Source organism: Podarcis muralis, chromosome 5, assembly GCF_964188315.1.
Source record: "Podarcis muralis chromosome 5, rPodMur119.hap1.1, whole genome shotgun sequence".
In the NCBI taxonomy this organism is placed as follows: Eukaryota; Metazoa; Chordata; class Lepidosauria; order Squamata; family Lacertidae; genus Podarcis; species Podarcis muralis.
In genome coordinates this window covers 67110330-67135103 of record NC_135659.1, presented here as the reverse complement: position 1 = coordinate 67135103, position 24774 = coordinate 67110330, and the positions used below count along the sequence as shown (strand labels likewise).

General features: G+C 39.5%; 1 protein-coding gene across 4 annotated transcripts in view; it reads right to left on the bottom strand.

Annotated features, from left to right (window-relative positions):
• Positions 1-24774, bottom strand: part of MAGI3 (membrane associated guanylate kinase, WW and PDZ domain containing 3) — a 113221-nt gene that overhangs the window by 53485 nt on the left and 34962 nt on the right. For all 4 annotated transcript variants that reach the window (XM_028734517.2, XM_077929072.1, XM_077929070.1 and 1 more), the window contains exons 2-7: positions 15300-15416; positions 10361-10480; positions 7267-7476; positions 3367-3547; positions 1557-1636; positions 346-403 (exon numbers count right to left, since the gene is read on the bottom strand). In XM_028734517.2, the coding sequence (XP_028590350.2) occupies positions 346-403; positions 1557-1636; positions 3367-3547; positions 7267-7476; positions 10361-10480; positions 15300-15416 (766 nt within the window). The remainder of the gene's footprint in view (positions 1-345; positions 404-1556; positions 1637-3366; positions 3548-7266; positions 7477-10360; positions 10481-15299; positions 15417-24774) is intronic.

Sequence of the window (24774 nt, the reverse complement as noted above, 5' to 3'; positions counted from 1 at the left end):
AATGCATACTATGTATGTGCAGATGTTACTCGATTCTTCTGGGAGATACGTGGATACATTAACTAAATATTGGCCTCCTAATCATGGTTTTTAAACACAATAAAACTTAGAGAAGTTTTTAATGTTTGAAGTTTTATTCTGTTTTTAATGTTATGTTGAAAGCCACCCAGAGTGGCTGGGGAAACCCAGCCAGATGGGCGGGGTAGAAATAATAATTTATTATTATTATTTATTGTTATTGTTATTAACAAACAAAAAGCAGAACTTTGCACTTGTTTACATATCATGCCATGTTTCTCTAGGAGATCATAAAATCGAGCTATGAAGAAGCATGAGAAAACTTACTCAACGTAGTATGTTCCATACTGAGGATCTTCTATTTTCTCCCAACCATATGGAAGCTCTGTAATTGGAAAAGAACAATGGAGTTTATTAATTATAGATTATATTTACATTTAAATACCAATAGTTTGCTGTGGATTATTTATTTATTTTTGCCTAATCCACCTCCATTTATCCAATGGGATTTCGTATTGCAGATCTATTTCTCCTATTTCTTACTTGCAAATACTGAAATAACTGTGGCTGGGCATGCTGCATTTCCACACACATTTCATGGTAGGATTAAAAAAGGCTCATTCTAGAACAAAAGCAGTTCTTGTAGTCTCACTTTAAAATAATTTATCAAGACATAAGGCCACTCTCACGTACCTCCTGCCTACACATTTCACTTGTATGCCATCCTTTTACGCTAGAAAATGTTGCATTTATATGTTAATGGAGGAGGTAAACACAGCTGCTACATTACCACTTCCCTCTGATGTTGCCAAAGGTGTTCACAATCAACTAACCAGTTCTGCCTTTGCCTTCAGGACTAAGCTTGGGTTAGAAAATGCTGAAGCTCCTTTTATTGTGCCTGGATTATCTTTGTACATATCCGTAATGCCTGAGACTACACAGAACTGCAGGGATGCAGGTGGTGCTGTGGTCTAAACCACAGAGCCTAGGGCTTGCCAATCAGAAGGTCGGCAGTTTGAATCCCCACGATGGGGTGAGCTCCCATTGTTCGGTCCCAGCTCCTGTCCACCTAGCAGTTCGAAAGCATGTCAAAGTGCAAGAAGATAAATAGGTACCACTCTGGCGGGAAGGTAAACGGTGTTTCCGTGCACTGCTTTGGTTTGCCAGAAGCGGCTTAGTCATGCTGGCCACATGACCCGGAAGCTGTCTCGGCCTATACAGCAAGATGAGCACCACAACTCTAGAGTCATCCGCAACTGGACCTAACAGTCAGGGGTACCTTTACCATTACCCACAACTGCATCAATGCTCTGAAGCCCAGGTTTTTCACAGCCTTCTCTTATTACAAACTACACTAGGATGATTAGTTAGAACCAAGTTGCTAGATAGTTTTAATTTGTGGGTAAGATAACTTTTCTGACAAATTATATTCAAATGTGCAGTTTACTTGTATGGGCATTAAAACCAATGGTACTTTTGCAATTTCAACCAGAGCTGAACTGAACCCTATGTAAGAAACAAGATTCTGAGTTTCTCACCTCCATCTTCACAGTCTTCAGGAGCTTTGGCTTTTTTACAAAGGCGAGGATCCAGCCAGGTGGTAGTTTTGGTGTTGTGACTGTGGGATGCAAAGGATCTAGTTAAAGATTGTTTACAAAAGTCCCTATCACATACAGATTCTTCCCTACTACGCAGTCTAACGTGGATGTGGGTTACACAAACATGCAATCACATAGGCAATATCCCTCACAGCAAAGTGCTAACTGAGAGCAAAAGATCCAAGGCACACAGTTGCTCCATTTGTGGAACTGGAGCTTGTATGAAGATAGGTTTTGTGGAAAAAAGATTCCTAAGGAATTAATTCCCACTTATACAAATATTCCAAAATAGAAAACTAACTGCAAAACGCAACTGTGTTTTGTAATTATTTGAAAAATACCACCAGTGTTATTTGTGATGAAGAGGCCAAAGAGGGAAAATGATACATTTCGACATGTTTGAATCATGTTCTTTTGTATAGTTGTGAAGTAAGAATTCACGCAAGGAATGAAATAATAATCAGCCACAAATGGTTTCAGGTTTATGTTTCATGGTCACAGTTCATGCTGTTATTACTACAAAACAGCAGGCATCTTTTGCGTGAAGGTTAACTTAGGTTACAGTTGTCAAAAAATGCTGGTAACTTAGCATTCAATGCATGATGAATCTAGTGGTTCCATGAAACTGCGTGGGTGTATGTGTAAGTTCAGCAGAGAACGAACAGACCTACTGAAACAAAAATACACATGTCCCTTCTGGCTCTCTTGGAAACAGACATAAAAACATACTCTATTCATCTTGCTTTTAAGAACTTATACCTATGTAAAGATACATAATATCTTGTGTCATTTAAGATATGGAATGGTGCAATTTTATACCATAAAGGCCAGAAAAGATAGAGATCTATTTTTCAAAATGCAGCACTGTGTTCTCAAAATATTTACATAACTGAAGGCCGTATGGAAGATCTGGGGTGACCTTACTATCTCTAAATTGGCAGACAGGCTAATACTTGTACTAAGAAGATACAACTTTTAAGAATGAAAGCTTAAAATTATTTTTGTAGGTTTCATTGATTAACTTGTCACATATTTAAATATGGATATTTACGGAGATGCCTCCTATAAAAGGAAGCTTGTCCTGAACAATCTACATAGACCTTAAATTTTGGGAAATGCATTTTTCAAAGAGAGAGAGAAAATGTCCTTATAATAGAAAAATGCAACATAATTGCCCTTTCCTTCAAACTAACTTTTGTATTAGAACATTCCCACATTATCTCTTGGGGTATGGGCATAAAAATCCAAGTCTCCCTTAACCTAAACTGAGGGAGTGGGGCTGGATTACACAGAGGTGTCTCTTTGCCCACTTCTCCCTCTTGTCAGCCACTGAACCCATGGGCAGTCCAATGGAAGGGGCCAGTGGAAAGTCCTAAAATGAGGCTGAGCTCTCTCAGATTCTGCTGGGTCTTGAGTCAGTTTCACTGCCATCATATAATGGCATGAGGCCCAACAGGGGAATAATCACTGTGCCAGTATGCAGTGATCAACCCCTACTGGGACTAATCATTCCCCCCTACATTTGGGCTTCCATGAGTAGTAGGGTTATGGATGTGGTAGTAGCCCATCTGCTCTACAAGGCACCATCAGAAGGGGAGGAAGTCAGGATTGTGCCCTAACTTGTAAGGACTGGTAACCCTTTAACAGGCAAATTAACGGGCAAAAATAATATCCTCTTAAACAAACAAAAAACCTTCAGTCACTTCAATCAATCCTAAATTGCACACAAGTGTACCAAACTTGTACTCACTCAATGAAGTAGATCATGCCTGTGTCTGTGTATGCCATCTCCCAGTTCTTGGGTAGAGGCTCTAGGTTTTCTTCCCTTGATAAATAGTTTCTGAAATCCATCGAACTACTTGTCTGACTGTAACTAGGAACAGGCTTCATCCAGTCGGAAGAATCTGAATGTCTTTCTTTGTTTTCTACGGCTGTTTAAAAGGAAACTTGTTAGTTTCGTCATATCTTCATACTGACTTGCACACAAAGGCACCTTCTTGGCTTGGTTATAAAGCAAATGTCAAACATAAAATTCCATCCATATTGTTATCCTATGTAATTTGCTACTGCAAACTTTATATACCTGAAATCTCTATGCTGCAGATATGACCGACTAGATCTATCATTGCATTTCCTTTTACCATATAATATTTTCACTATTTATTAGAAAATGTGCATGTTCTCTCTCACATGTAACCAAACATGGTACATGATCATAATGAAGGAAATGAAGGAAATGTCAATGACTTCAGTTCTGCAATTTATCGGCTGGTACACTGAGCAAGGCCTCTGGCCCAGACTTTGGATGCTATATTCAGATGTGTGGAAGTCTGACTTTGCTCTGACTTATGCAGGAGAATATCAAAGGATTTGGTAAATTTACCCTTTAAGACAGTAAAAACTGGATGCCATGCCCTATTTGGAAATTTAACTTTTTTAATTTACTTTTAAAGATGAACAGTGCAAGCCTATAAACCAACATAGGTATTTTCAAGTATCACCTTATTTTACAAATATTTTCTCACAGGTTCCTCATTTTGCATGCCTGCAAAATCGAAGTTCCAAGGATGACTAGGCTAATCAAGATCCAGGCAGCAGATGAGAAACCAAAGCTACATGAAGACTTTGCATATCTATTTCTGCCAAGTGCTGTTCCTTTAGAAATTGTTATTCCCTCTCCCAATGTTGTTTGCCAGTGATCTGCAAACAGTTTCACATTATGTACCCATGTAAACTATAAAGTTTGTATCTGAAGCAGTGCTAACTCTCTTACTCCACTAAAATAAGGATTTTACTTGTGCAATGAAACTCCCTTCCCCATTTCCCTGCACAATCCAAACCCTTTAGAACAGATTTGGAGAAGGTGCAGGGTGTGCCTGGAGAGGGGGGGGGGATTCCATTGTGCAAGTGTAAAATATTGCACTAATGGATACTGCTCCAGGTGCCCTAGGATGCATCTCAGAACATGCATGTGGAGCAAATGGAGCAAATTTGGACTCTAAAGCTCTAGCATACCCTGAAACAATGATGCGGCATTAAATACAGAGTTTAGGATGTCTATGCTTTAATGAGTTCAGTAAATCAAGCCCCAAAGCTTTTATAGCTCAGAAGCTACATCACAATGCTACTTAAAGGTCATCTTATGCTCTTTATAATAATCTGATTCATGCAGTCACCTTGAAAATTAAAGACTAAAGACGACTTGCAAACAAAGATGCATGTGGAATGATCACTGCAAGTCACTCTAGCTATTATTTTCTGGCAGTCCTACAACTTCCAGGAGACCTACAAGGAAAAAATAAAGAGTCTCTCTCCTTGCTGAATCTAAGATCACGAGAAATGATTGGGAAAACCTCTGGGGGTGTACCTTAAAGATATGACTGCCTTACAAATAGACATGAGCAAGTCACAGAAAGCTTCTGGCTTCACAGCAACTCTGAAGGAAGACACATTTGAAGTTTTCACTTCTGCGTTTGTTTAACCATAGTCTGTCATTTCATTTGAATGGACAAACTATGATTTACATTAACTATGGATTATTTAAAACCTAAGGCTCACTGCAGCTCGTTCACATCACACTAAATTATGGTTTCCTGCATTGCAGGGGTTGATCTAGATGACCCTCAGGGTCCCTTCCAACCCTAGAGTTATATGATTCTATGAGACATGTGAGCCTCGCCGTGTTAGTAGTTTTGTATCTTGAAATTCCAAGAGAATGTCAACACAGTTCTTTTTTTCTCCAAAAAGGGGGAAAAAAGCTTGCAACCAGAAAGTTTCGCAAATTACTTTCAGTATATTAAATGAGACTTCATTCAAATGTATTTGTAGTCAAGTTCTTAACCCAAACCCTGCAACCAAGAATAATTGGTTCAATTCAGATATCATGGCCAAACATCGGACTATCAATAACATGCTGTGGGCTCACATACCATGTCAAACCATGATTACCACATATCACAGCAAAAGGTCAGACAGAGGGAACGATGTACAGACAGCTGTGGCTTGTCGGGGGGGGGGATGTGCCCTGCACCCCAGGGTCACGCGTGCAGGCAGACTGTTGCTGCCTGCTGGTGGGGAGTGCGCTCCCTCCGGACCCCACTGCCCACTCCGCGATATCCCTACAACTTTGCCCATCTTTTTAAGTAAACTCCTCAATTACAAAAGTGTTACAGCGGAACCTCAGTTCCCGAATGCCTCTATTGTTGTACGTTTCGGTTCTCGAATGCTGAAAACCCAGAAGTAAATGCTTTTGCTTTCAAATGTTTTTTGGAACCCGAATGTGCTACACAGCTTCCGCTGAGTGCAAGAAGCTCTTGCAACCAATGGGAAGCTGCGCCTCGGTTTTCAAACGTTTCAGAAGCCGAACGGGCTTCTGGAACAGATTTTGTTCCAAGAACTGATGTACCACTGTACTCACCAATGGCAGTTATAATTGTAAAGAATAAAAGTGATTACATGGTTCACAATTCTTGGAGTAAAATACTACCCCAAGTAACATGGCAGGCTGGAAACATTAAGCAATCTCAGGGTAAAACAACCAGATCCCTATTTGTTTGTTTGCTTGCTTGCTTGCAATATAATTGAGCTAAGAACAGAGTAAGAAAGGATGAAGATTTGGATCATGGGGCAAACTATGCTGTTTGGGGAAGAATCCTTTCCAAACCAGCCCTTGCCCCCGGTTGTTGTTGTTTAGTTGTTTAGTCGTGTCCGACTCTTCACGAAATTAAAGGCCTGGGCAATATATCCATATATCGCCCAGATCTGGTATGAAGAGCAGACCACAAAGATGACTTCACTCAGCGGTACATCATGGATGAAACCACCACCTCCCGAGTCCCTCTACTATCAGCGCACCGAAGGAGAAACAAGCTGCAGCTGGGCGCTGGAGGCAGAGGGACTCAGGATATATAGCTGAGTGAAACAGTCATCACACTCTGCCCTCATATCACCACAGAGGGAGAAACAAGGTCCATTAGTGAGGCGCCGATACAGCTTGTTCCTCTCTTGCTTCTGTAAACTGCTTGGCTGAGGAGTGCACCGCTGTCCTTGCTTCAGCCAAGCAGTTTTATGGACCCCCCGACCTGCCACCGGCTCGCACGAGTCAGCAGCGAGGTGGGTGCTCTGTTTGCACATCTGCCTCATCTGTCGCTGCCTTGACACGGGCGATGGTGGGCACTGGAAGAGGAGGCGCTTTGGAAGAGGCAGAAGCTGTGCACGGTGACTGGCAACTGCCTTCTTCCTTCCCACCTTCTGTCCAACAATGTGGCATACCACCATACCACAATGTTTAGCTGGCGGTATATTACAATGTTGGAAAGCAGTTACCGCCCAGCCCTACCCCCTCGTCATTTTCCCTTCATATATTTTTGGACGCTGGGCCTTTAGGAATGGGGAACATGTGATCCTCCAGATGTTGTTGGGCTCCAGCTACCATCAACTCTAGCCAGCATGACCAATGCTCAGAGACAATAGCAGTGGTAATCGAGCATCATATGGAGGGCCACAGATTCCCCACTGCTAATTTTATGTATAATTTGCCCTGAGTTGCAGGAACAGGTGAGCCTATACAAATAAAAATAAAATAGAGAAGATAAACTACAGATAAAAACACTGAATTTAAAATGATGTTTAAATATTGAAATGTACTGACCTGTGCCTCCACTACCATTAACTGCTTCCTTTTCTTCCTCCTCCTCTTCTTCAGGAAATGAACTGTCCATTTTTTGCATCTTGCTGACTGATGTGGTTCTTTTTCTTTGAGATTCTGGATCAAAATCATTATCAAAAAGCACTTGGTCTACTGGATCTGGTTGAAATGGGCTTGGCTCGGCTGGAGGTTTAGGAGTACCATAGAAATTTCCTTTTTTTGTATGTACAAGAAAGAAAACATATGAGCATTAATTAGGAATTATAATAAGGATTTCTGAGGCATTCTTTTTCAGAGGTACCTCATTCAGCATTAATTGCCAAATTTTAACTTCAGCACTAGTCTAAAGCTCAGCTAATTTATATTTAATTAATATAATTTGCTTGAATACATTCTCAGTTTAGGATGTTAACCAAGGTTTTTGTGGGGGTATTATAAGCTCTACAATTACTTACATACAATATTCAAAAAAAGACTCTTTGTATCCTTAAAAATCATGACATGAATTAGAAACAATAATCTGAAATAAAAAATGTAAGTCTTAATAAGCTTCTGTGTATCAAGTTTTTCAGACATGTTTTCATAATGGTCACTTTACAGGCATGCTTGATGCTGGTGTACACCATTGCTTTCCGCAGGAAATTGTGTGGATGACATACTCCCGATTTTGAACACCTATATATCACCTTGGCATCCTAAATGGGCCAGAGCTCCCTGATGTGTATTTACAGAGATCTAAAGGAGATGTATATGTCACACACTTTTTGTATTTGCTATGGGACTCTATACAGTTAGACAAGCATAGTGAGGCAATCTTGACCTCTACACATGAAGTGGAGTGATACCCTCACTTTAAATATAGAAAGATTGTACCCACTGGAGTCCCCATGGTTGATGGGGTTTGCTTATATGTGGCTGTGAATGGATCAATGGGGCAGTGTGCGTGTATGTGAGAGGAGGGTAGTGAACATGCTCTATTTTGACTGTGGTCCTGCCCACTGTTGGCTTGAGGGTCCCTGACAGGTTACCTCCAAAGGAATGTGGGCCTCCAGGGGAAAAGCACTCCCCACCCTTGTTCTAATAGAAGCCCCTCCCTAATACACTTAAAAGCTAGAGGTAGACTATAAGCTTCCATTGTCTATGTGCTTAATTCTCTAAGTACTTGTGTGTTTCTATAGAATACAGAGATTAAGTAGCATATTCTACTTTGCATGAAGTCACCATGAATGGTGATATACTATAATTTTCAAACATACCAACAGAGTAAGTATGAAACCAAAAGTGGTTGCTCTATATGGGCCTTCTAAAAAAGAAGGGACTTGTTATTTTACTTTGTATTCACTAATGCCCCAGAATGAGACCTGCAAGAGCAACAATGAAAATGAAAACCAATTTCATTTTAACACACAGCACATGATAATTAACTGATCTGGAACAATCTGCAATTTTTGGCAAAGGGAAGTCAAGAGCAAATTTATTTTTATGGAGAAATATGTAACAGCAATTTACACAAAGGCGATATTACACTGCTGGAAGTTTAGTCCCATGTTTTCAAATGGCAGCATGTTCTCCAAATAAAGCTATTAGCTGAATATTGAATTACACCTAAAAATACTTCTGTTTTAATATGCTGCCTCACTTGAGGGATTCCGGCAGTATTTTCCAATAAAACAAGTGCTCTGGAACAAAAATTTAAACAAACTGCTTTTCAGTCCTTAATTAATCATATGATTTGAATATGGGAACCTTGTGTAATACAGAAGAGATTGCCAGGACTCCAGCTACGTTTTGAAACTAAGCATTTGCCCTTGCAAAATATTTTAGAAATCCATACCAAATGTCATTATCAGCTTATGCTGGCAAGGCAAAATGGTGCTGGCAAGGCAGAGAAAGTTAATGTTTTGGCAAATGCTGTTACCTGATTAGAAACTGTCATTTAGAAAAATGTTGAAAAGGAAGCCAATTTATGAAGCTTATCAGTATAAATATTTACACAAAATCAGTGTCTTAAATTTAGAGGATTCTTTAAACATTTAAGAGCTTAAATGGCAGTTTAAGAGTTTAAGACCAGTTTTCAAATTATGTGTAACTGCTCTATTTGTGCATATGCAAATACACCGCACTCATTAAGCAAAACAAAAAATCAAGAGTGTACACTCAGTTGCTGCATTCATATTATATCTCGGCTTAATAAACAAGATATGAACAAGCCTTGTGCTGGGCTCACAATTACCTTCCTTCCTTTCTCAGCCTGATATATGGAGATCTTCAATTATCACTATTTTCCCATTATGTCCAAACAGGGAAACTATGGTTACCTGTTTCAGAATAAATCAGATCTTAAACCAACTTCAGAAACATGGCTTAAGATCCTGGCATGTTCCAAATCTTGGAGTTGTAGCTTCCCAGTTTGCACATAACAGGTAACCGTGGTTAATTGAAGACACAGGAGCAAAAGTCTCATGTGTCTCTCATTCAAACCAGGCCAGTGAACATGCTAAAAAACTGAGAAGCCCCTTTTAAACCACATGCTAGATTTTGTTCTCACTGACATTTAGGATTAGAGTATTTTCCTAACAATGCAACAATATACTTTGTCATTTCTGGGTGCCTGGCTGTAGCATTCTCTGTCTTCACATTAGGAAAGTCAGCACCACATTTTAGCAGATCTGCCCTATTCTTAATAGTGATGCAGAAAAGCATCATTGAATGACAGTAGTGCTCATGGCTAAGAGCAAGAGCAGTGTACCATTATATTTGTCATTTACAGAGGTGCCTGCAAGCACAGGAGAGAGGGATTGGTACCAATCACCCTGTAGAAATCTAGACTCTCATACCATGTTTTCTCCTTGGAAACTAGAGAATTAAACTTATTTAAGGGGACGGAACCTTGTTTTTAATAATCTAAATTAACAGTACTTTTTAAAAAACAAAATTCATTCCTCTGGAATATAAAATAACTGTAATATTCAAAAGCAGCATATAAAAACAGGATTTGTCATGGAAGAATTAATCTGTAAACAAAATAATATATCATTGCATCTTACAAAATATGGGAATCAAGCTGGTGAATTGATTTTAAGTTTTTTTAACATACCATCATATGTTCCACTTTCTAGCAAGGCTCCACTTTCTTCTAGTGCCTTAAATTGTTCAACAGGTATAAAATTATAGTCCACCCCAGGGACCTCCCCATCTCTGGGAGCTCTTGTAGTGCCTAGGGGAAAGAAAGAAGGAAGAACAGCTGTAAAATTTCCTAGCACTGTTGGTTTACAAAACACTCGGCTTGTACCAGAACTTGACACAAAAAAAATTATGCTGCATACAAGGCTGTCGCCTCAGCAAGATCATAATCAGAAAATTCTCATTCAAAAGCACTCTAGTTTGTGGAACTAGGGCAATAAATTATGTAGCATTAATATATTTTAACAAAAGAACCAACATGATTTTATGCAATCTACTGCTATGAAATGCATGCATGCGTGCATTAAAAAATGGCTATTTGAATATTCTTTCACATTTTAGCACTAATGCACTTTTCTCTCTCCAAGCTCTCCCTTGAGAACGGGGATTGCCAACTCCTTTAGCCTAGGGGGCCATACACATTTGAATTCAGCTGCTGGTGCACTGAAGGGATAACAGAGTTTGGAATTTGCAATTGACTACTATCAGCTAAGCTTTTGAATGAGTTTTAAAACAGTTTTTATATAACTGAAAGTAAAAAACCCAAAGATTCTGAGCACAGTAGCCTGGTTTGCGTTTCACAGTAAACCATAGTTACAAACTATGGCTTGCCATATCTGAGAAACAGGCTGGTGCACACTGCTTAAATTGTGCCCATCCCACTCCTTCCTTTATCGACTGGGGAAGAAACAAATGACAGCATTAGTTTAGCATTACATGTGAACTAGGACTTGTATTTTGTTTCTCTTGAAACGAATCATGAAAGGAAGTGCCACAGGATGGGAGTGATTTTAGCAACTCCTCCTTCACGGTAAGCCGTGAAAAGTTTGTAATATGGTTTAACATTGTTTAGGAACCGGCCTATTGGAATTATATAATTTTATTGCTGGTGCATCCAGTTACATCCCATCACACTTTTTGCTGTGAACAAATTTAGCATTTCTGACTGCAGGAGCTTTTGATGTCATGCTTTAGAGCAAGGGCAAAAGTACCTCAAATTTCAGTTTCAGTTATGTTGCCCCCTATAGCTGGAAGTCTCTTCCAAGCCTGTCATTACTTTCCTCTTGTTTATGTGCAGTGCTGTATTGGCTACATAAGCAATAGCAGTCACGCCTGACCAATATTTAGGAAATTATAAGCATTAACATGTTAGGACATTATATTTCAGCATAAATTATTTGTGTAATTAAAAGTAAAATGTAAACATCTGATTAAAATCTTATTGCCATCTATTTAGGGAAATTAACCTATTTGGAAAGGTGTAAGTATCGAAGTTGGACTCAGGTGGCGCTGTGGGTTAAACCACAGAGCCTAGGACTTGCCAATCAGGAGGTCAGTGGTACGAATCCCCGCGACAGGGTGAGCTCCCGTTGCTCGGTCCCTGCTCCTGCCAACCTAGCAGTTCGAAAGCATGTCAAAGTGCAAGTAGATAAATAGGTACCGCTCCGGCGGGAAGGTAAACGGCGTTTCCATGCGCTGCTCTGGTTTGCCAGAAGTGGCTTAGTCATGCTGGCCACATGACCCAGAAGCTGTACGCCGGTTCCCTCGGCCAATAAAGCGAGATGAGCGCCGCAACCCCAGAGTCGGCCACGAATGGACCTAATGGTCAGGGGCCCCTTTACCTTTTTAAGTATCAAAAACACTGAGGTTACCTATATCACTTATAAGACCGACCAACTCTTATTCAGGTGCTTTGTCACTTTTGTAAAAATGACTTTATAGGGAAGTATGGGTTGTTGGTTTTTTGTAGTGGTATAACAGAGTCTGATGGTAAGCATTTGTGGGAGATAGTCACTCCTTGGCAATTGAAAGCTACCCCAGGAATATCTGGCTGAATGGGAATTGGGACAAGGACAAAGGGCGAAGATATAGTAAACTTTTTTTTAAAGAGCACACAAAGGAAAGGAAGTGATGAACAAGGATATGAAGGAGACCAAAAAACAAAGGAAGACAAAAAATTCTCCATGGAAAGCAAAAAGATCTGTGCTAACCAGCTGGAGGGAGGAGGAACCTGCAGGAAGAGGAGGCAAAAGGCTTTGAAGACCCTGCCTATCACATCCAGAGGGAGATATCACCCTGTTCACTGAATGTCCTCCAGCTCAATCCAGTAAATAGCAATTTTATAACAAGGGTGGATTAAAAAAAGATTTTCTGTTATATAAACTGATAGGCAGTAATTCCAATACAATTTATTACCTCAATAATATTGCAGTTTGGGCAAAATTGACTTTCCTTTCGTGTTTTGTCATGTTTCTCACCTGCATCTATTAAATAAGTCTTTTGATCTACTGAGATTTCTGAACTGAGGGGAAGTATTTGAAGAACAAACTTAAACACAGCCTCAAGCTTTTTTTTCAGTTCAATGAACTAATTCAAGACATTCAAATAGTTTAAAGTTAGGCTTCCAAAACACAGAAGATTCAAAATATTACTTTGAGGCCAATATACATTTAGTTTACTCAGACAATAGCATTTTTCAGCAGATTTTTTGTGTTGTTAATACAAAGGAGTACTAATTAATGTTGGTTGATTTCAATCTTTATTGTTTAATAACTTTAAGTAAAAGATACCAAAGTTTAAGAGAGAAAAATTAAGATACTAGGTGAGATTCAATGCTTGTCATACTCACGAGTAGATGCACTGAAATCAATGGATGATTAAAGACCACGACTTACAGTGGTGCCTCACAAGACGAAATTAATTCGTTCCGCAAGTTTTTTCTTCTTGCGAGTTTTTCGTCTTGCGAAGCACGGTTTCCCATAGGAATGCATTGAAAATCAATTAATGCGTTCCTATGGAAACCGCCTTCAGACCAGGTCCGGGGACAGTCTGTCCCCCGACCTCTTCTGAAGGCTGGGGGGGGGGGACAAGGGCTTTTCTTCCCACCCCCAGCATTTTAAACTTCTCCGCTGTCTGGGGCGATCTTAAAATGCTGGCGGGCGGCATTTTAAAATCGCCCAGGACAGCGGAGGACTTCTCCGCTGTCCGGGGTGATTTAAAAGCCCCTGGGAAGGCAGGCAGGGGGGACAAAGACTTTTGCCCCCCGCTAGCCTTCAGAAGAGGTCCTGGACCTCTTCTGAAGGCCGGCGGGGGGCAAAAGTCTTTGCTCCCCCCTGCCTGCCTTCCCGGGAGAGCGGAGAAAGGCAGCGCGTTTCTCCGCTCTCCCGGGAAGGCAGGCAGGGGGGAGCAAAGACTTTCGCCCCCCGCCCGCCTTCAGAAGAGGTCTTGGACCTCTTCTGAAGGCGGGCGGGGGGGGCGAAAGTCTTTGCTCCCCCCCGCCTGCCTTCAAAAGCCATCCGCGATAGCGGGAAGCACTTCCTTGCTATCCCGGACTGCTTTTAAAATGCTGGCGGTGGGCAGCAAAGCCTTTCGGCCCCCGCCGGCCTTCCTGGACCTCTTCTGAAGGCCGGAGGGGGGGAAAGGCTTTGCTCCCCACCGCCAGCATTTAAAAGAGGTCCCCGGAGATTTTCCTATGGGCTTTCTTCTTGCGAAGCAAGCCCATAAGGAAATTCGTCTTGCGAAGCAACTCACAAACGGAAAACCCTTTCGTCTTGCGGGTTTTCCGTCTTGCGAGGCATTCGTCTTGCGGGGCACCACTGTAAATGGATATCACCCACTATCTAAATAGTATTTGGCTCTGTGTAGAGCAAGCAAAATCTATGCAGGTCCTGATGACATTCTTTAAAGACATGTCTGGGAGAGACATATATCTTATTTGGAGGAAGTATTAAAAATGTAGTATTTTGGAAATTAATATTGGAACTTCATATGAATACCATTCCATATGACCTGTTGGCAGGTTTTTTATGTTGTTGCTTTGCAAGATTCATGGTATTATTAAATATTTTAGAAATAATTACCCATCTCATGACAGGAAGGATTGCCTTAACCTATAAATGGGGGAAATCCTGGCTTGCCAGTAGAAAATGAAAAGTCTCAGGAGTTTTAGAAACCACATTCATGAGCAAGTTAACCAATATTAACGTCAGAGAATAATCTCTTTAAAAATTGTGCATGGTGGGGTATTGATACAAACTCATAGATTATTAGGCACTATGAAGGAGACTTACGTAGTGATTTTATTGTTTTATATTAGATGTCCATAATATTACATTCATTTTGATTTTTTCCTCCTTAATGTATTAATGATTTGTGAAAGTCTAAAAAATAAATTAAAAAACAAAACTTGCTACCAACAGAGCATAAACAAAAAAAAGTGTCTACATAGCTACAAAAATAAACTAAGGTCAAGTTTCTTGTGTTTACTATAATCTATTATAATGAAGAACTGTTAATCTATTAATCAAGTTAATCAAGTTTCTTGTGTTTACTATAATCTATTACAATGAAGATCTATTACAATGAAGAAATGCTGATTAAGAAAGATGCAAGTATGAAAATCGTGTGATCTAATATAGCATATGGTTCTTCTTGTTATTAACACTGGTTTGTTATTTTACACACACAGAAAGTCTAAGAATTGCATAATAAATGGTTTAATAAGAAAAGACTAATAAAGAAATAGGTGAGATAGAAAACCAAGATACTTCAGCATTGCAGATAAATAAGCCCATCTCTCAAACTTGGCTCACAGGAAGCGGCAGAGATAAAGATCCAGCTTTTTATATGTAATATATTTTATAATTTTCAATGTCTTAAAAAATGGAAACAGGTTCAGGAAGAGATGGTATACATATATCTTAAAACAAATAAACCTATTACCTTTTCATTTCATTTCATACTGTTGAATAAGATGGCTGCGGCCTATACATTTGGTATGTATTCTTTATGGAGTTCATTTCAGATATTGAATGTTTAACAAAATAGTTATGTCGGTACGTTAAAACACTTACATGGGATTGTTCTTAAGTAGAGATTATCTCTGATCACCTGCTGTAGTTTATGATCAATTGAACCTTTCTGGAACTGCAGACTTAGATAGTGACGCAAATCTTTGTTGATGACTTTGCCTGTAAGACAAGAACAGAGCATCTTAGAATACCATAATCTGTAATTGTACTAATGAATTACATTAAAACACCAAGGACCCATAATTTATAAGAAAACGCTTCTCAGATAGAAGAGACTTTGAACAAAATAAATGGAAACACCAATACTTTCAATGTTGGTGCAACCAACCATGCTTTTGCAGATATCAATAGCCATACTCCCTGTGGCAGATGGGGAACCCGTGGCCCTCAAAATTCCCATCTTCTATATAAAACAGCTGTAGAGGACAGACAGAATAGAAGGAAGAGTTCCCCTAGCAACAAACTGTATTGGGAAAATTTTGATGTCTAACATTTTACAATTTCTTATGTGCTGTGGGCTGCCCAGAATGGCAGGGGAGACCCAACCAGATGGGCGGGGTATAAATGATAAAATCGTCATCGTCGTCGTCATTCCTTCAGCCATCTGTTGTTCCCAAACATGGAAACAGGTTCAGATTTGAATGATTGTCTCAAACAAATGCGGCAATGGATGGAGCCTAGCCCATCTATCTATCTATCTATCTATCTATCTATCTATCTATCTATCTATCTATCTATCTATCTATCATCTCCATCTATCTATCTATCTATCTATCTATCTATCTATCTATCTATCTATCATCTCTCTCATAGTGGAAGTAAACCAAGTGCCTGCTAAAATAATAAAAAATGTAAGTATTTCAACAAAAGACAGAGATTTTCTTATGTTTACTGGCTACTAAAAGACTGATTTGTCAACATTTGTTCAAGTGGTTCATCCATCTCCTTGTCAGATATACAAATTTGTTACAGTTCAGTATTAGGACATTTTGCTAGGGCATATGCAGCTTTGTAAACAGTTCAACTGTGTGTGTACAAAATAAAACATGGAGGTACAGGTTGATTTGCAGCATATTCCCTATTCTTACAAACTAAAAAAGGGAACTGCGGTAGAATATTCTATACTCTCAAAATAAATAAATAAATAAATAAAACCAACCCAAACCCTGTGGATAGAAAAATCAATTTCCAAGTGTTCTGCTTCGTAGGGTGCAGCCATTTTCTAAGGATAATTCAGGAACAACAAAAGCTGTTACAATAAAACCCTGAAGGGAAACAGAAGAAAAGCAGACAAGACAGCGAAGGGAAACAAAACATCTGAAAGCAGCTTGAGAACAGTAAAATAATTAGCTGCTTCAGGGACTTTAAACAAGGTTTAGTGCTTAGTCTTATATAAGAATATTTTCTGTCTTTTCTATACAGTCCATTTTAGCTGTATTTGCAAATAAAGCTACACAATGAAGTGTTGTTTAGTAGGTTATACCATGCATGATCTGTGTGGTAGTGCATACAGCTTGGTTACCAGATGTCCCCGGATTTACAAATCAGTCCCCATACAAAGTCCATGGAAGTTGAAAAGTGTCCCCGGATTCATTGGGGGGGGGGGGACAAACACCTGGTAACCTTAGCATACAGCCCAAAAAACTCTTGCTTTGATCCTCACTTGAATGAGTATAAACAAACCATGACAGAGAAATCTTAGTGTGATGTTCAAACTTGGTATCAAGTTTTTTTACTATAATAAACTAAAGTGGTTAAACAAGAAAAGCCCATGATTTAAGGCATCATGCTAAGACTTCTACTCAGATTGTGTCCCTACGCATGCAAGGTAGAACTTCTGTGTTAAGTTGTGGGTGAACATATCAGATGACAAAGCGATTCTTCAAACAGCTCTTGTTTATTCACAGGCCAGAACAGAACTGAACTGAAGGGTTCAGCCAGCCTGCTTATATAGAGCTCCACTAAAATGCAACAGTAACCATTTTCTGTAACTATCCAATCACTGAACATCACTTTCGATCCCTTATTTGCATATGTGGACCTGAACTATCTACAGTATCCCCTGCTGGTCCAGGGTGAGAACTTCAATACATAACAAGAAGTGCTTGGACTGTGTGTACCAGCATGCAGCTATTATTTATTTATTTGTTTGTTTGTTTGTTTGTTTGTTTGTTTGTTTGTTTGTTTGTTTGGCTAGCTAGCCACCCTATATCCAAAGGTCTCAGGGCAGTTCACATAAAATATAAAATACCTACAAAATACAATGGCTTACTAAACCAAACATTATCGCTTGGTGTTAAGTCCTAACTGGATAATAATAACCAGAGTCAGTGTGGTGTAGTGGCTTGAGTGTGCTATGTCAAGTTTAATCTTAGCGAGAGGAAATAATGCACATTTTCATAATTTAGCGCTGAGGTGACTAACCTTACTAACCTTTTCAGCCCCCAAACTGTGCTTCCGTTTGGTAAACCATGCAAGGGACACATGCCAGCAGCTGGTGTGGCCAAAATTGAGCACAGTGACTCAACTCTCTCTCAAACACCCACATAGATAACATTGTAATATCTAGTCTGGAGGTAACAGAATCAGAAACAACAGCCCAAAGCCCTAGGAAAGAAAACTTTTTTAAAAGCCACTCTTAACAACTGCCACCATCATACAGAGAAAGTGATGAATAGAGAACTTCCCGTCCATGTACCTGCTCTTTCACGGGGAATGTAAACCTATCCAGAACGTAGTCTACAGATCTGAAGGGCAACACACGCTGTCCTCAGCCAGAAGGCCAAGGGGCAACCTTGTCCCATCCATTAGTCAGAGAGGGAGTAACTGCAGGAAGCTTCCTTTGTCCCTCCTGGCTAGATTTAAGAATTTTGTAACTAAAAGAATGAATGCAGTGCCTGAGTTTGCTTTTTCCCTTCTTCCTTTTGTGCTGTGTTTTTTTTTTAATTAGGTTTTAAGCCTGAGGGCAGGGATCATCTTATTTTTTATTATTGTAAGCCACTATGGGAGACTTTTTTTGGTGAAGAATATAAAAATTTCATCATACCCCATATAGCATTTTAAATCCATATTAGCAACCTAATAAAAACGTTCACATTAAGATTTCCCTAAGATGGAAAACATTCTATGTGCCTTCAGTAGCAGGAACAGCCTTTGTAGCTGGTCCAAAGTATTATTTTTTTAATCCACAAAAAGTTCATCTGCCTTAATGATATTAACTCAGATTCTTATAAGCATTTGTAGCAAATGGATCCAGGATAGAACTCCTATGCAAAGTGACTCTTTCATTTCGGAGCATCCAGATGACTCCAGCACTGTCTCTTTTATAAAGAGCCATCACAGTTCAGCGCCTTGGACATGACTCAAATTGGGTGGGAATTTACAAAGATTCTGAAGAAAGAAAAAAGTTAACAAATCAGGAGCTACATAGCCTCAATCAATACTGCTGCTTCTAAAGCAATTGCTGCAGTTTGCTATGCCACAACACTCCTGGTTTTCATAGAATTATTTTTTTAAAAGACATTTAAGGTTTTTTAAATGCACAGCTTTTTAATTCCTTATCACTTTTAGAATGGTAAAACATTTTATTTTGGCAATCCATGCCAAAACCTTGCAGAAAACAGGTTTTTTTTGGTCATCTTTGCTTTGTATAAACACAACTCAGAGCACATATGCTACCAAGTCCATTCAATTATGCACCAGTTGCCTTTATGTAATGACAAGCTAAATGCTGAATAACAACCATATTGTGAGAAGTAGGTCGCACAAAGTCATTATCCTGAGTTTAGATGCAGGAAATAGGCTTGTTTTGAATCTCTTATCAAAATATTAATTAAAAAGGTGTTTAGATTAATGTATTTCAAGAATTAAGAGAAGAAAAGGTCAAAGTTCTCCTTTATTTGACAACTACTACAACTCTAGTTCTACTTTACGAAATTAGCATGTGAAGGCTCTGAGCATGCCCTGTTGAAGCAAAGCTACAGTATTTGACAGTGAGGGAGCATGCTACAATGCTGACAGTTGAGTGTGAATTAGACCTTTGCCAGGATTCAAAGACAGGAAAAACTACTTTTCAACAGCAATCAGTCCAAAACACCCATTATCAAGTGGATCTTACTTTGCCAAACTATTAACTAAAGAGGACATAAACTATGTTTCATTAAAATCCAAGTTCCAAAAAATATGTTTTTGTGTACAAAATATAGATAGAAAAGGCTGGTTTGGACACAGTAGCAAATCACAACTTATTATTACATTAATGAGCTGCGAGTAGCCTTGGATTTGTGCCCACCCCCTTCTAGTGTGGCTACGAAGATGAGAACGAAAGCTTTAGTTTACATTTTAGATTAACATTTTAGATACATTTTAGATTTAGTTTTCTGTGTCTATCAGCCTAGACAAACTAAGGTTAATTTTAACTATGGTTAGTGGAAACAAGCCAACTTCAAACTATTATTCCTAGTAACCCGTAGTTAAGATTAACTGCAGCTTGTTCAAGTTTAGATGAGGCAGAAGGCTGTCATCTTCTTGAATTAGTGCCAGAGAGAGGAGAACAGGATGGAACTCATTCTCATGGCACTAAGCAAGGGAAGAAGAACTCTCTATTCCAGTGGCCACATCCCCTCTCCCCTGGTCACAGTCTTCACTGGCTCTGCTTTGCACCCCCGTTTTCTGTTTTCATCTGGCTGGAATGTGTACAGTAAAGCCTCCAGATTCCCTGAATGGAGGGTGGGGGGACGTGTAAAAACTACTACAGAAAGGTAAAATTTATGTTCACTGCTCTGCCCACTTTTGTCTCTGGGACCTACCCACCGGCGCATTGCTCCTGGAAGCCTGCCCAGAAGGGAATGTGGCTCTAGGGCTCAAAAAGGTTCCCAATGCATGTGGTACAGGAGAGGGCAGGAAGGCAGCTGTCCCCCCAAATCAAGTAAATAAATAAAATTTAATTAACTGACCAATCATGTCGCAGATAGCGCAGTTCTTCCTCCCCTAACATTGATCCTGCCCCCCTAATATAAATCCTGGCTACACCCACAGATGGATCTAAAGATTCACTTCAAGCTACAGAGGAAAAACTCATTCAATCAGGAAGATGAGAATCTCTGAATCCAAGCACTATAGTCCAGTAGCTAAAATGTATATTGTTTGGACAAATCCACACATATATATAATGAAGAAATCTTCAGCACAAACAGAAAAAGGAGATCTGTGGGGCTCATTGGTGGAAGATGTGGAATTATCAAGAATGTTATCATTTAAGTCTAAACGAGACCTAATCAAGAATTTTATCAGCTAACTTTATAGGGGAATTTCCATCACAAACTTTGACTCAATGTGTGCCGTGTTCCCTTTTCAACCTGCCCTTTGCCATTCATTAATAGTTCTGCATTGAATTGTTAAATGTTTTATTTAGGGAGTCTAAAAGCCAAACAAAGTGTGATGCAAGGTTAACATTGCCCACAGTTTGTTTGTTTGTTTGTTTTTAATTATAGCACCTGCCAGGGGAGAGGAATCAAATCAAAACAACGGTGCTGGGTGAGGAGGAGACCCTTTTGCATTCATTAGTCTCTGAGAAAATATCCTACTGTCAAAGTTGCTTACAGATATCAAGCAACTATTCTTACATCTCCCACATGATACAAAAAGGAATTTTGAGTGGTGGCTGCAAATCAGGGATACCGTATGGGGAAAGGGGTTAATTCACCCCCCAGTGCCACAGTCTCAATACAATGCCCTTCCTAAATAGTTACTATTTATATCTTTTAAAGTCACAGGCAATTCTTGTAAGGTATCTCCTACACCAGGGGTTGGCAAGGCTTATCTTGCCTGGGTCGGATCGGTCCCCCGGAGATCCCTCCGTGGGCTGGATCGCACGCATCTGCAGTGCATGACTCCCCGCACCGTGCTGCGCCGGTTTAGCGCAGTGCGTGAGCAGGCAACTCAGTTCGGGGGCAGCTTGTAGGCTGGTCAAACGACCTCCGTGGGCTGCTTCCGGCCCATGGGCCTTAGGTTGCTGACCCCTGTCCTACACCATATCTAGTTGCATCCTAAGTACTATCAGAGCATGAAAAAGCTCAAGCAAATAGAAGTCACACATCCATTATGAATCTTTAATTCATGCAGACTGAGGACTCTCAAGTTAGTAAAATTAAGAAGAAGATGCCATACATAACTAGATAATTGCATATTTATTAACTGCAAATTTATTAGCTTCATGAAACTTTGCAATCAGAAATATTTTCCGTTTACTAAAGATTTGTTTATAAGGAGCATACTGCACAACCACCCTTGACAGAGAAGCGCGTCACAACTATGCTTGACGAACTAAATACATTGTTAAAACCTGACACCACTGCTGTTGCTTATGTCTTAAGAACATAAGAAATACAATACTGTCAGATCAATGTCATTTATCAATGCATTCTCTTTCAGGATGACCCCTTCAGGTGCTTTACAAAAGGTGCAAGAAGCGCAGCCATAGACTATTATATAAATGTCTTACCCTTGTGCCACACGTAAATTATGTATTGATCCTTTCACTTTTAACTGCCACAGAATGTAAGACTATAGTAGCTATACATTTTCATTCTTCACTCACCTTGACCCATTTCCAATTTCACTAAACAAATCCTAAAAAGCCTTAACTAAAAAAAAGACAGCTGAACCCTTAAGTAGTACTTAAGGGGCTACAAGCACCTACTCTGATGCGTAGGCGACTTTCTTCTCCCATTTAGCATAGTCTGGCACTTAATACCAGTTTCTTACTTTTTAAGTTTCCCCTAGAAATGGAATTTACTGCACAAGAAGCTAGGGCAAGCAGTTTCAATTAAGAAATAAATTGTCAGGTTTTTCTCTCCCCGTCCTTTCATTATACTGGTAGAATTAATTAATCTACCAATGTTAGATCAGAGTTAGCATCACAGTAGAGTTACAGGGAAGTTGCTCCAAATGACCTTCAGAACCCAACATCAAAACACAACCAAAGTTATGCTAGCGTAAACACTAATCAGGATTTAAACAGATTCATGCACATTTAAAACAGATTTCAGCTATAGAAAATTTCTATGAAACTGGGAGTATGAGTTTGGTTTACTACTCTGGTTTAGAATCATAGAGTTAAAACTAGAGAATTGGATTCAAAAGTGATCAGCCAACTTTATTAAATTCCTTCATCAGCAAGGGGTGGACTAGAACCCCTGTGCTATTGTACCGTGTAGACAACAAAGGCTAATATAACACTAAATCAAACCCTGGCTTAGCTGGGGTCCCTTGGGAGCCAGTGCATTCACATTAAGCCATGGTTTGGTGAGTGTGAGATGCAACTGTGGCCAATGAGGTGTTCAACTTAATATACAACTGTAGGCAAAAAAGCCAACATTGACTTATTAAGAGTTACAGAATACTTGAATATCAGCAACGATTGCAAATGTAGCAGCTATTAAAAATAAAAACCCCAAAAACCCAACTGGCTGATAAGAACCAGGCAGAAGAAATGAATGAGTAAAAAGACACCAACCAAACAGTGTCTTTCAAATTAGCAGTGTTGTTATATAGAGAGATAATCTGTTTTAAATTTCATATTTCATATTATTTGCAAGGAAGCAATTGGATCAGAAGGGCAAATTCAAGCTCTCAAATCAATCAACTCTGGACTCAACTCAAAATCAGCTTGCTGACTGCCAACCCTCCTTGCAAATTCCCTCATGTTTCTCAAGTACACTTGCCAATGTGGGTAGGGAGACTGGTGGGGTAGAAATCTGGTTGGCTTTTACAGAAGCACTGTAGGTCTATTCTATTAATGTTTCATAAATATTTCCTCCCTGACAATCTGAAGTCTGCAGCAAGCTCCTCTGTGGTTAGGAGATGGCAAGTGTAAGTAAAGGAAGTAAGGGAACAAAGAAAGGATTGATACCCAGCTACAACAGAGTGCCTCAATTACTGAAAAACAGTGGCAGAGTACCTTTTCCTGGCAGCCTGGACAAATGGCAGTGGGAATTGTGTCCTACTTTCACCTCCAATATAGACAATAATATCACCATACAGTTATTAAGTGAAAAGAAGTTTCCATTATATATAATTATAAAACAGGAAAAGAAGAAGACTCCCTAAGGCAGTAACACAAACATATTAGAGGCAAAGAAAATAAGTGACATTCAATAAATTACATTAAAAAAAGGCTTGAGGAGAAATTTTGCCTGGTGTCCAAAGTCCACCAGGCAGATTGTCCTTAGAAGGAGGTTCCATAATCTGGGCATATCACAGAATAGTCCTTCTGTCCAGTCATCACCTGACCTCTGCAGGAAAGGACATCCACAGAAATTTCTCATGCCAATGTCACCCCCTAAGCAACCTTGTACAAAAAGAGGTACCTGGTCCCAGCTGGCTGCTTTCCCAGATCCAGAGTAGGCAGTCTCTTTTGCAGTTCCAACTCTTTTGCTACATCATGATCCTTCCTCTGAACACAGTGTGTACATACATTCACCAGCTGCTATGTACACATTCCTAAATACTCCTTTAGGACACACAGTACAACCATTTTCACCTTCCTTTCTGGAAGAGATACTTCAAATAAGTTTGCCATGGAAGTGGGAAGCTACTCAATCTCATAAGGATCTCAGAAACCATCTCATTACCATCATCTGTTAAGAACTTAAAATAATAGCTAAGTGAATTCCCTGCATAATATGATCCTTTCAGAGCAGTTTTCCTTGTCATGGCTGAAACAGATACCTCAAAACTGTCTAACCCTAAGGATGAGTTTGTACAAAGATGGACTCTTTAGTTTCTTTCCATAATTTGTATTCTACATTGGTGAAAATTTGTATTAACTCACTAATTTAAACATCCACAATTAGAAATGAATAGTTGTTCCTACTCCTTACCTGTGCTTCTCTCAGAGAATTCTGAAGGGGAAAGCAGCCTATGTTTTTTTAATGCTTGTATTTTGTCACTGTGTGCACTACAGTGGCATCTAGTGGTTATAACAGACTTTCCAAAGTGGAAGAATATCATTCTGAAGTGTTTCCCCCCAGTGGGAGGTGGCGCAGAGGATGTGTAATTATGTGGATTCACTGGGTGACCTTGGAGATAAATGCTTAGAAGCAGAGCTCACAAATATAAGCGCCTCAAACCACACAACTGGCCACCAGTTTACATATATTACGTAAACTCATTATGAAGTTCAGGTAGGTAGAATATAAATTTAGAGAACTGGGCGTAACACTGCAACTACCCCTCTGGATTCCCCCCCCCCCCCCGGCCGCCATTTATATCAATTATTTTATTTTATATTTCTCCAAAAGAGCAGCTCAATACACAACAAACACAAAAGCAAAATACATTGATGATTAGAAACATGTAGAAGCTAACTCATAGATTGTTGTTAAAGAATTAAGCAAAGTAATTTAAGTAAATAAAACAAAAGGATTTCATTTGAACATAAAAATGGACTGAGAAAGTTGTTTGCTACCTATTATTAACTTCTGTATCACAATAATAATAATTTTCAGTAAGGTGT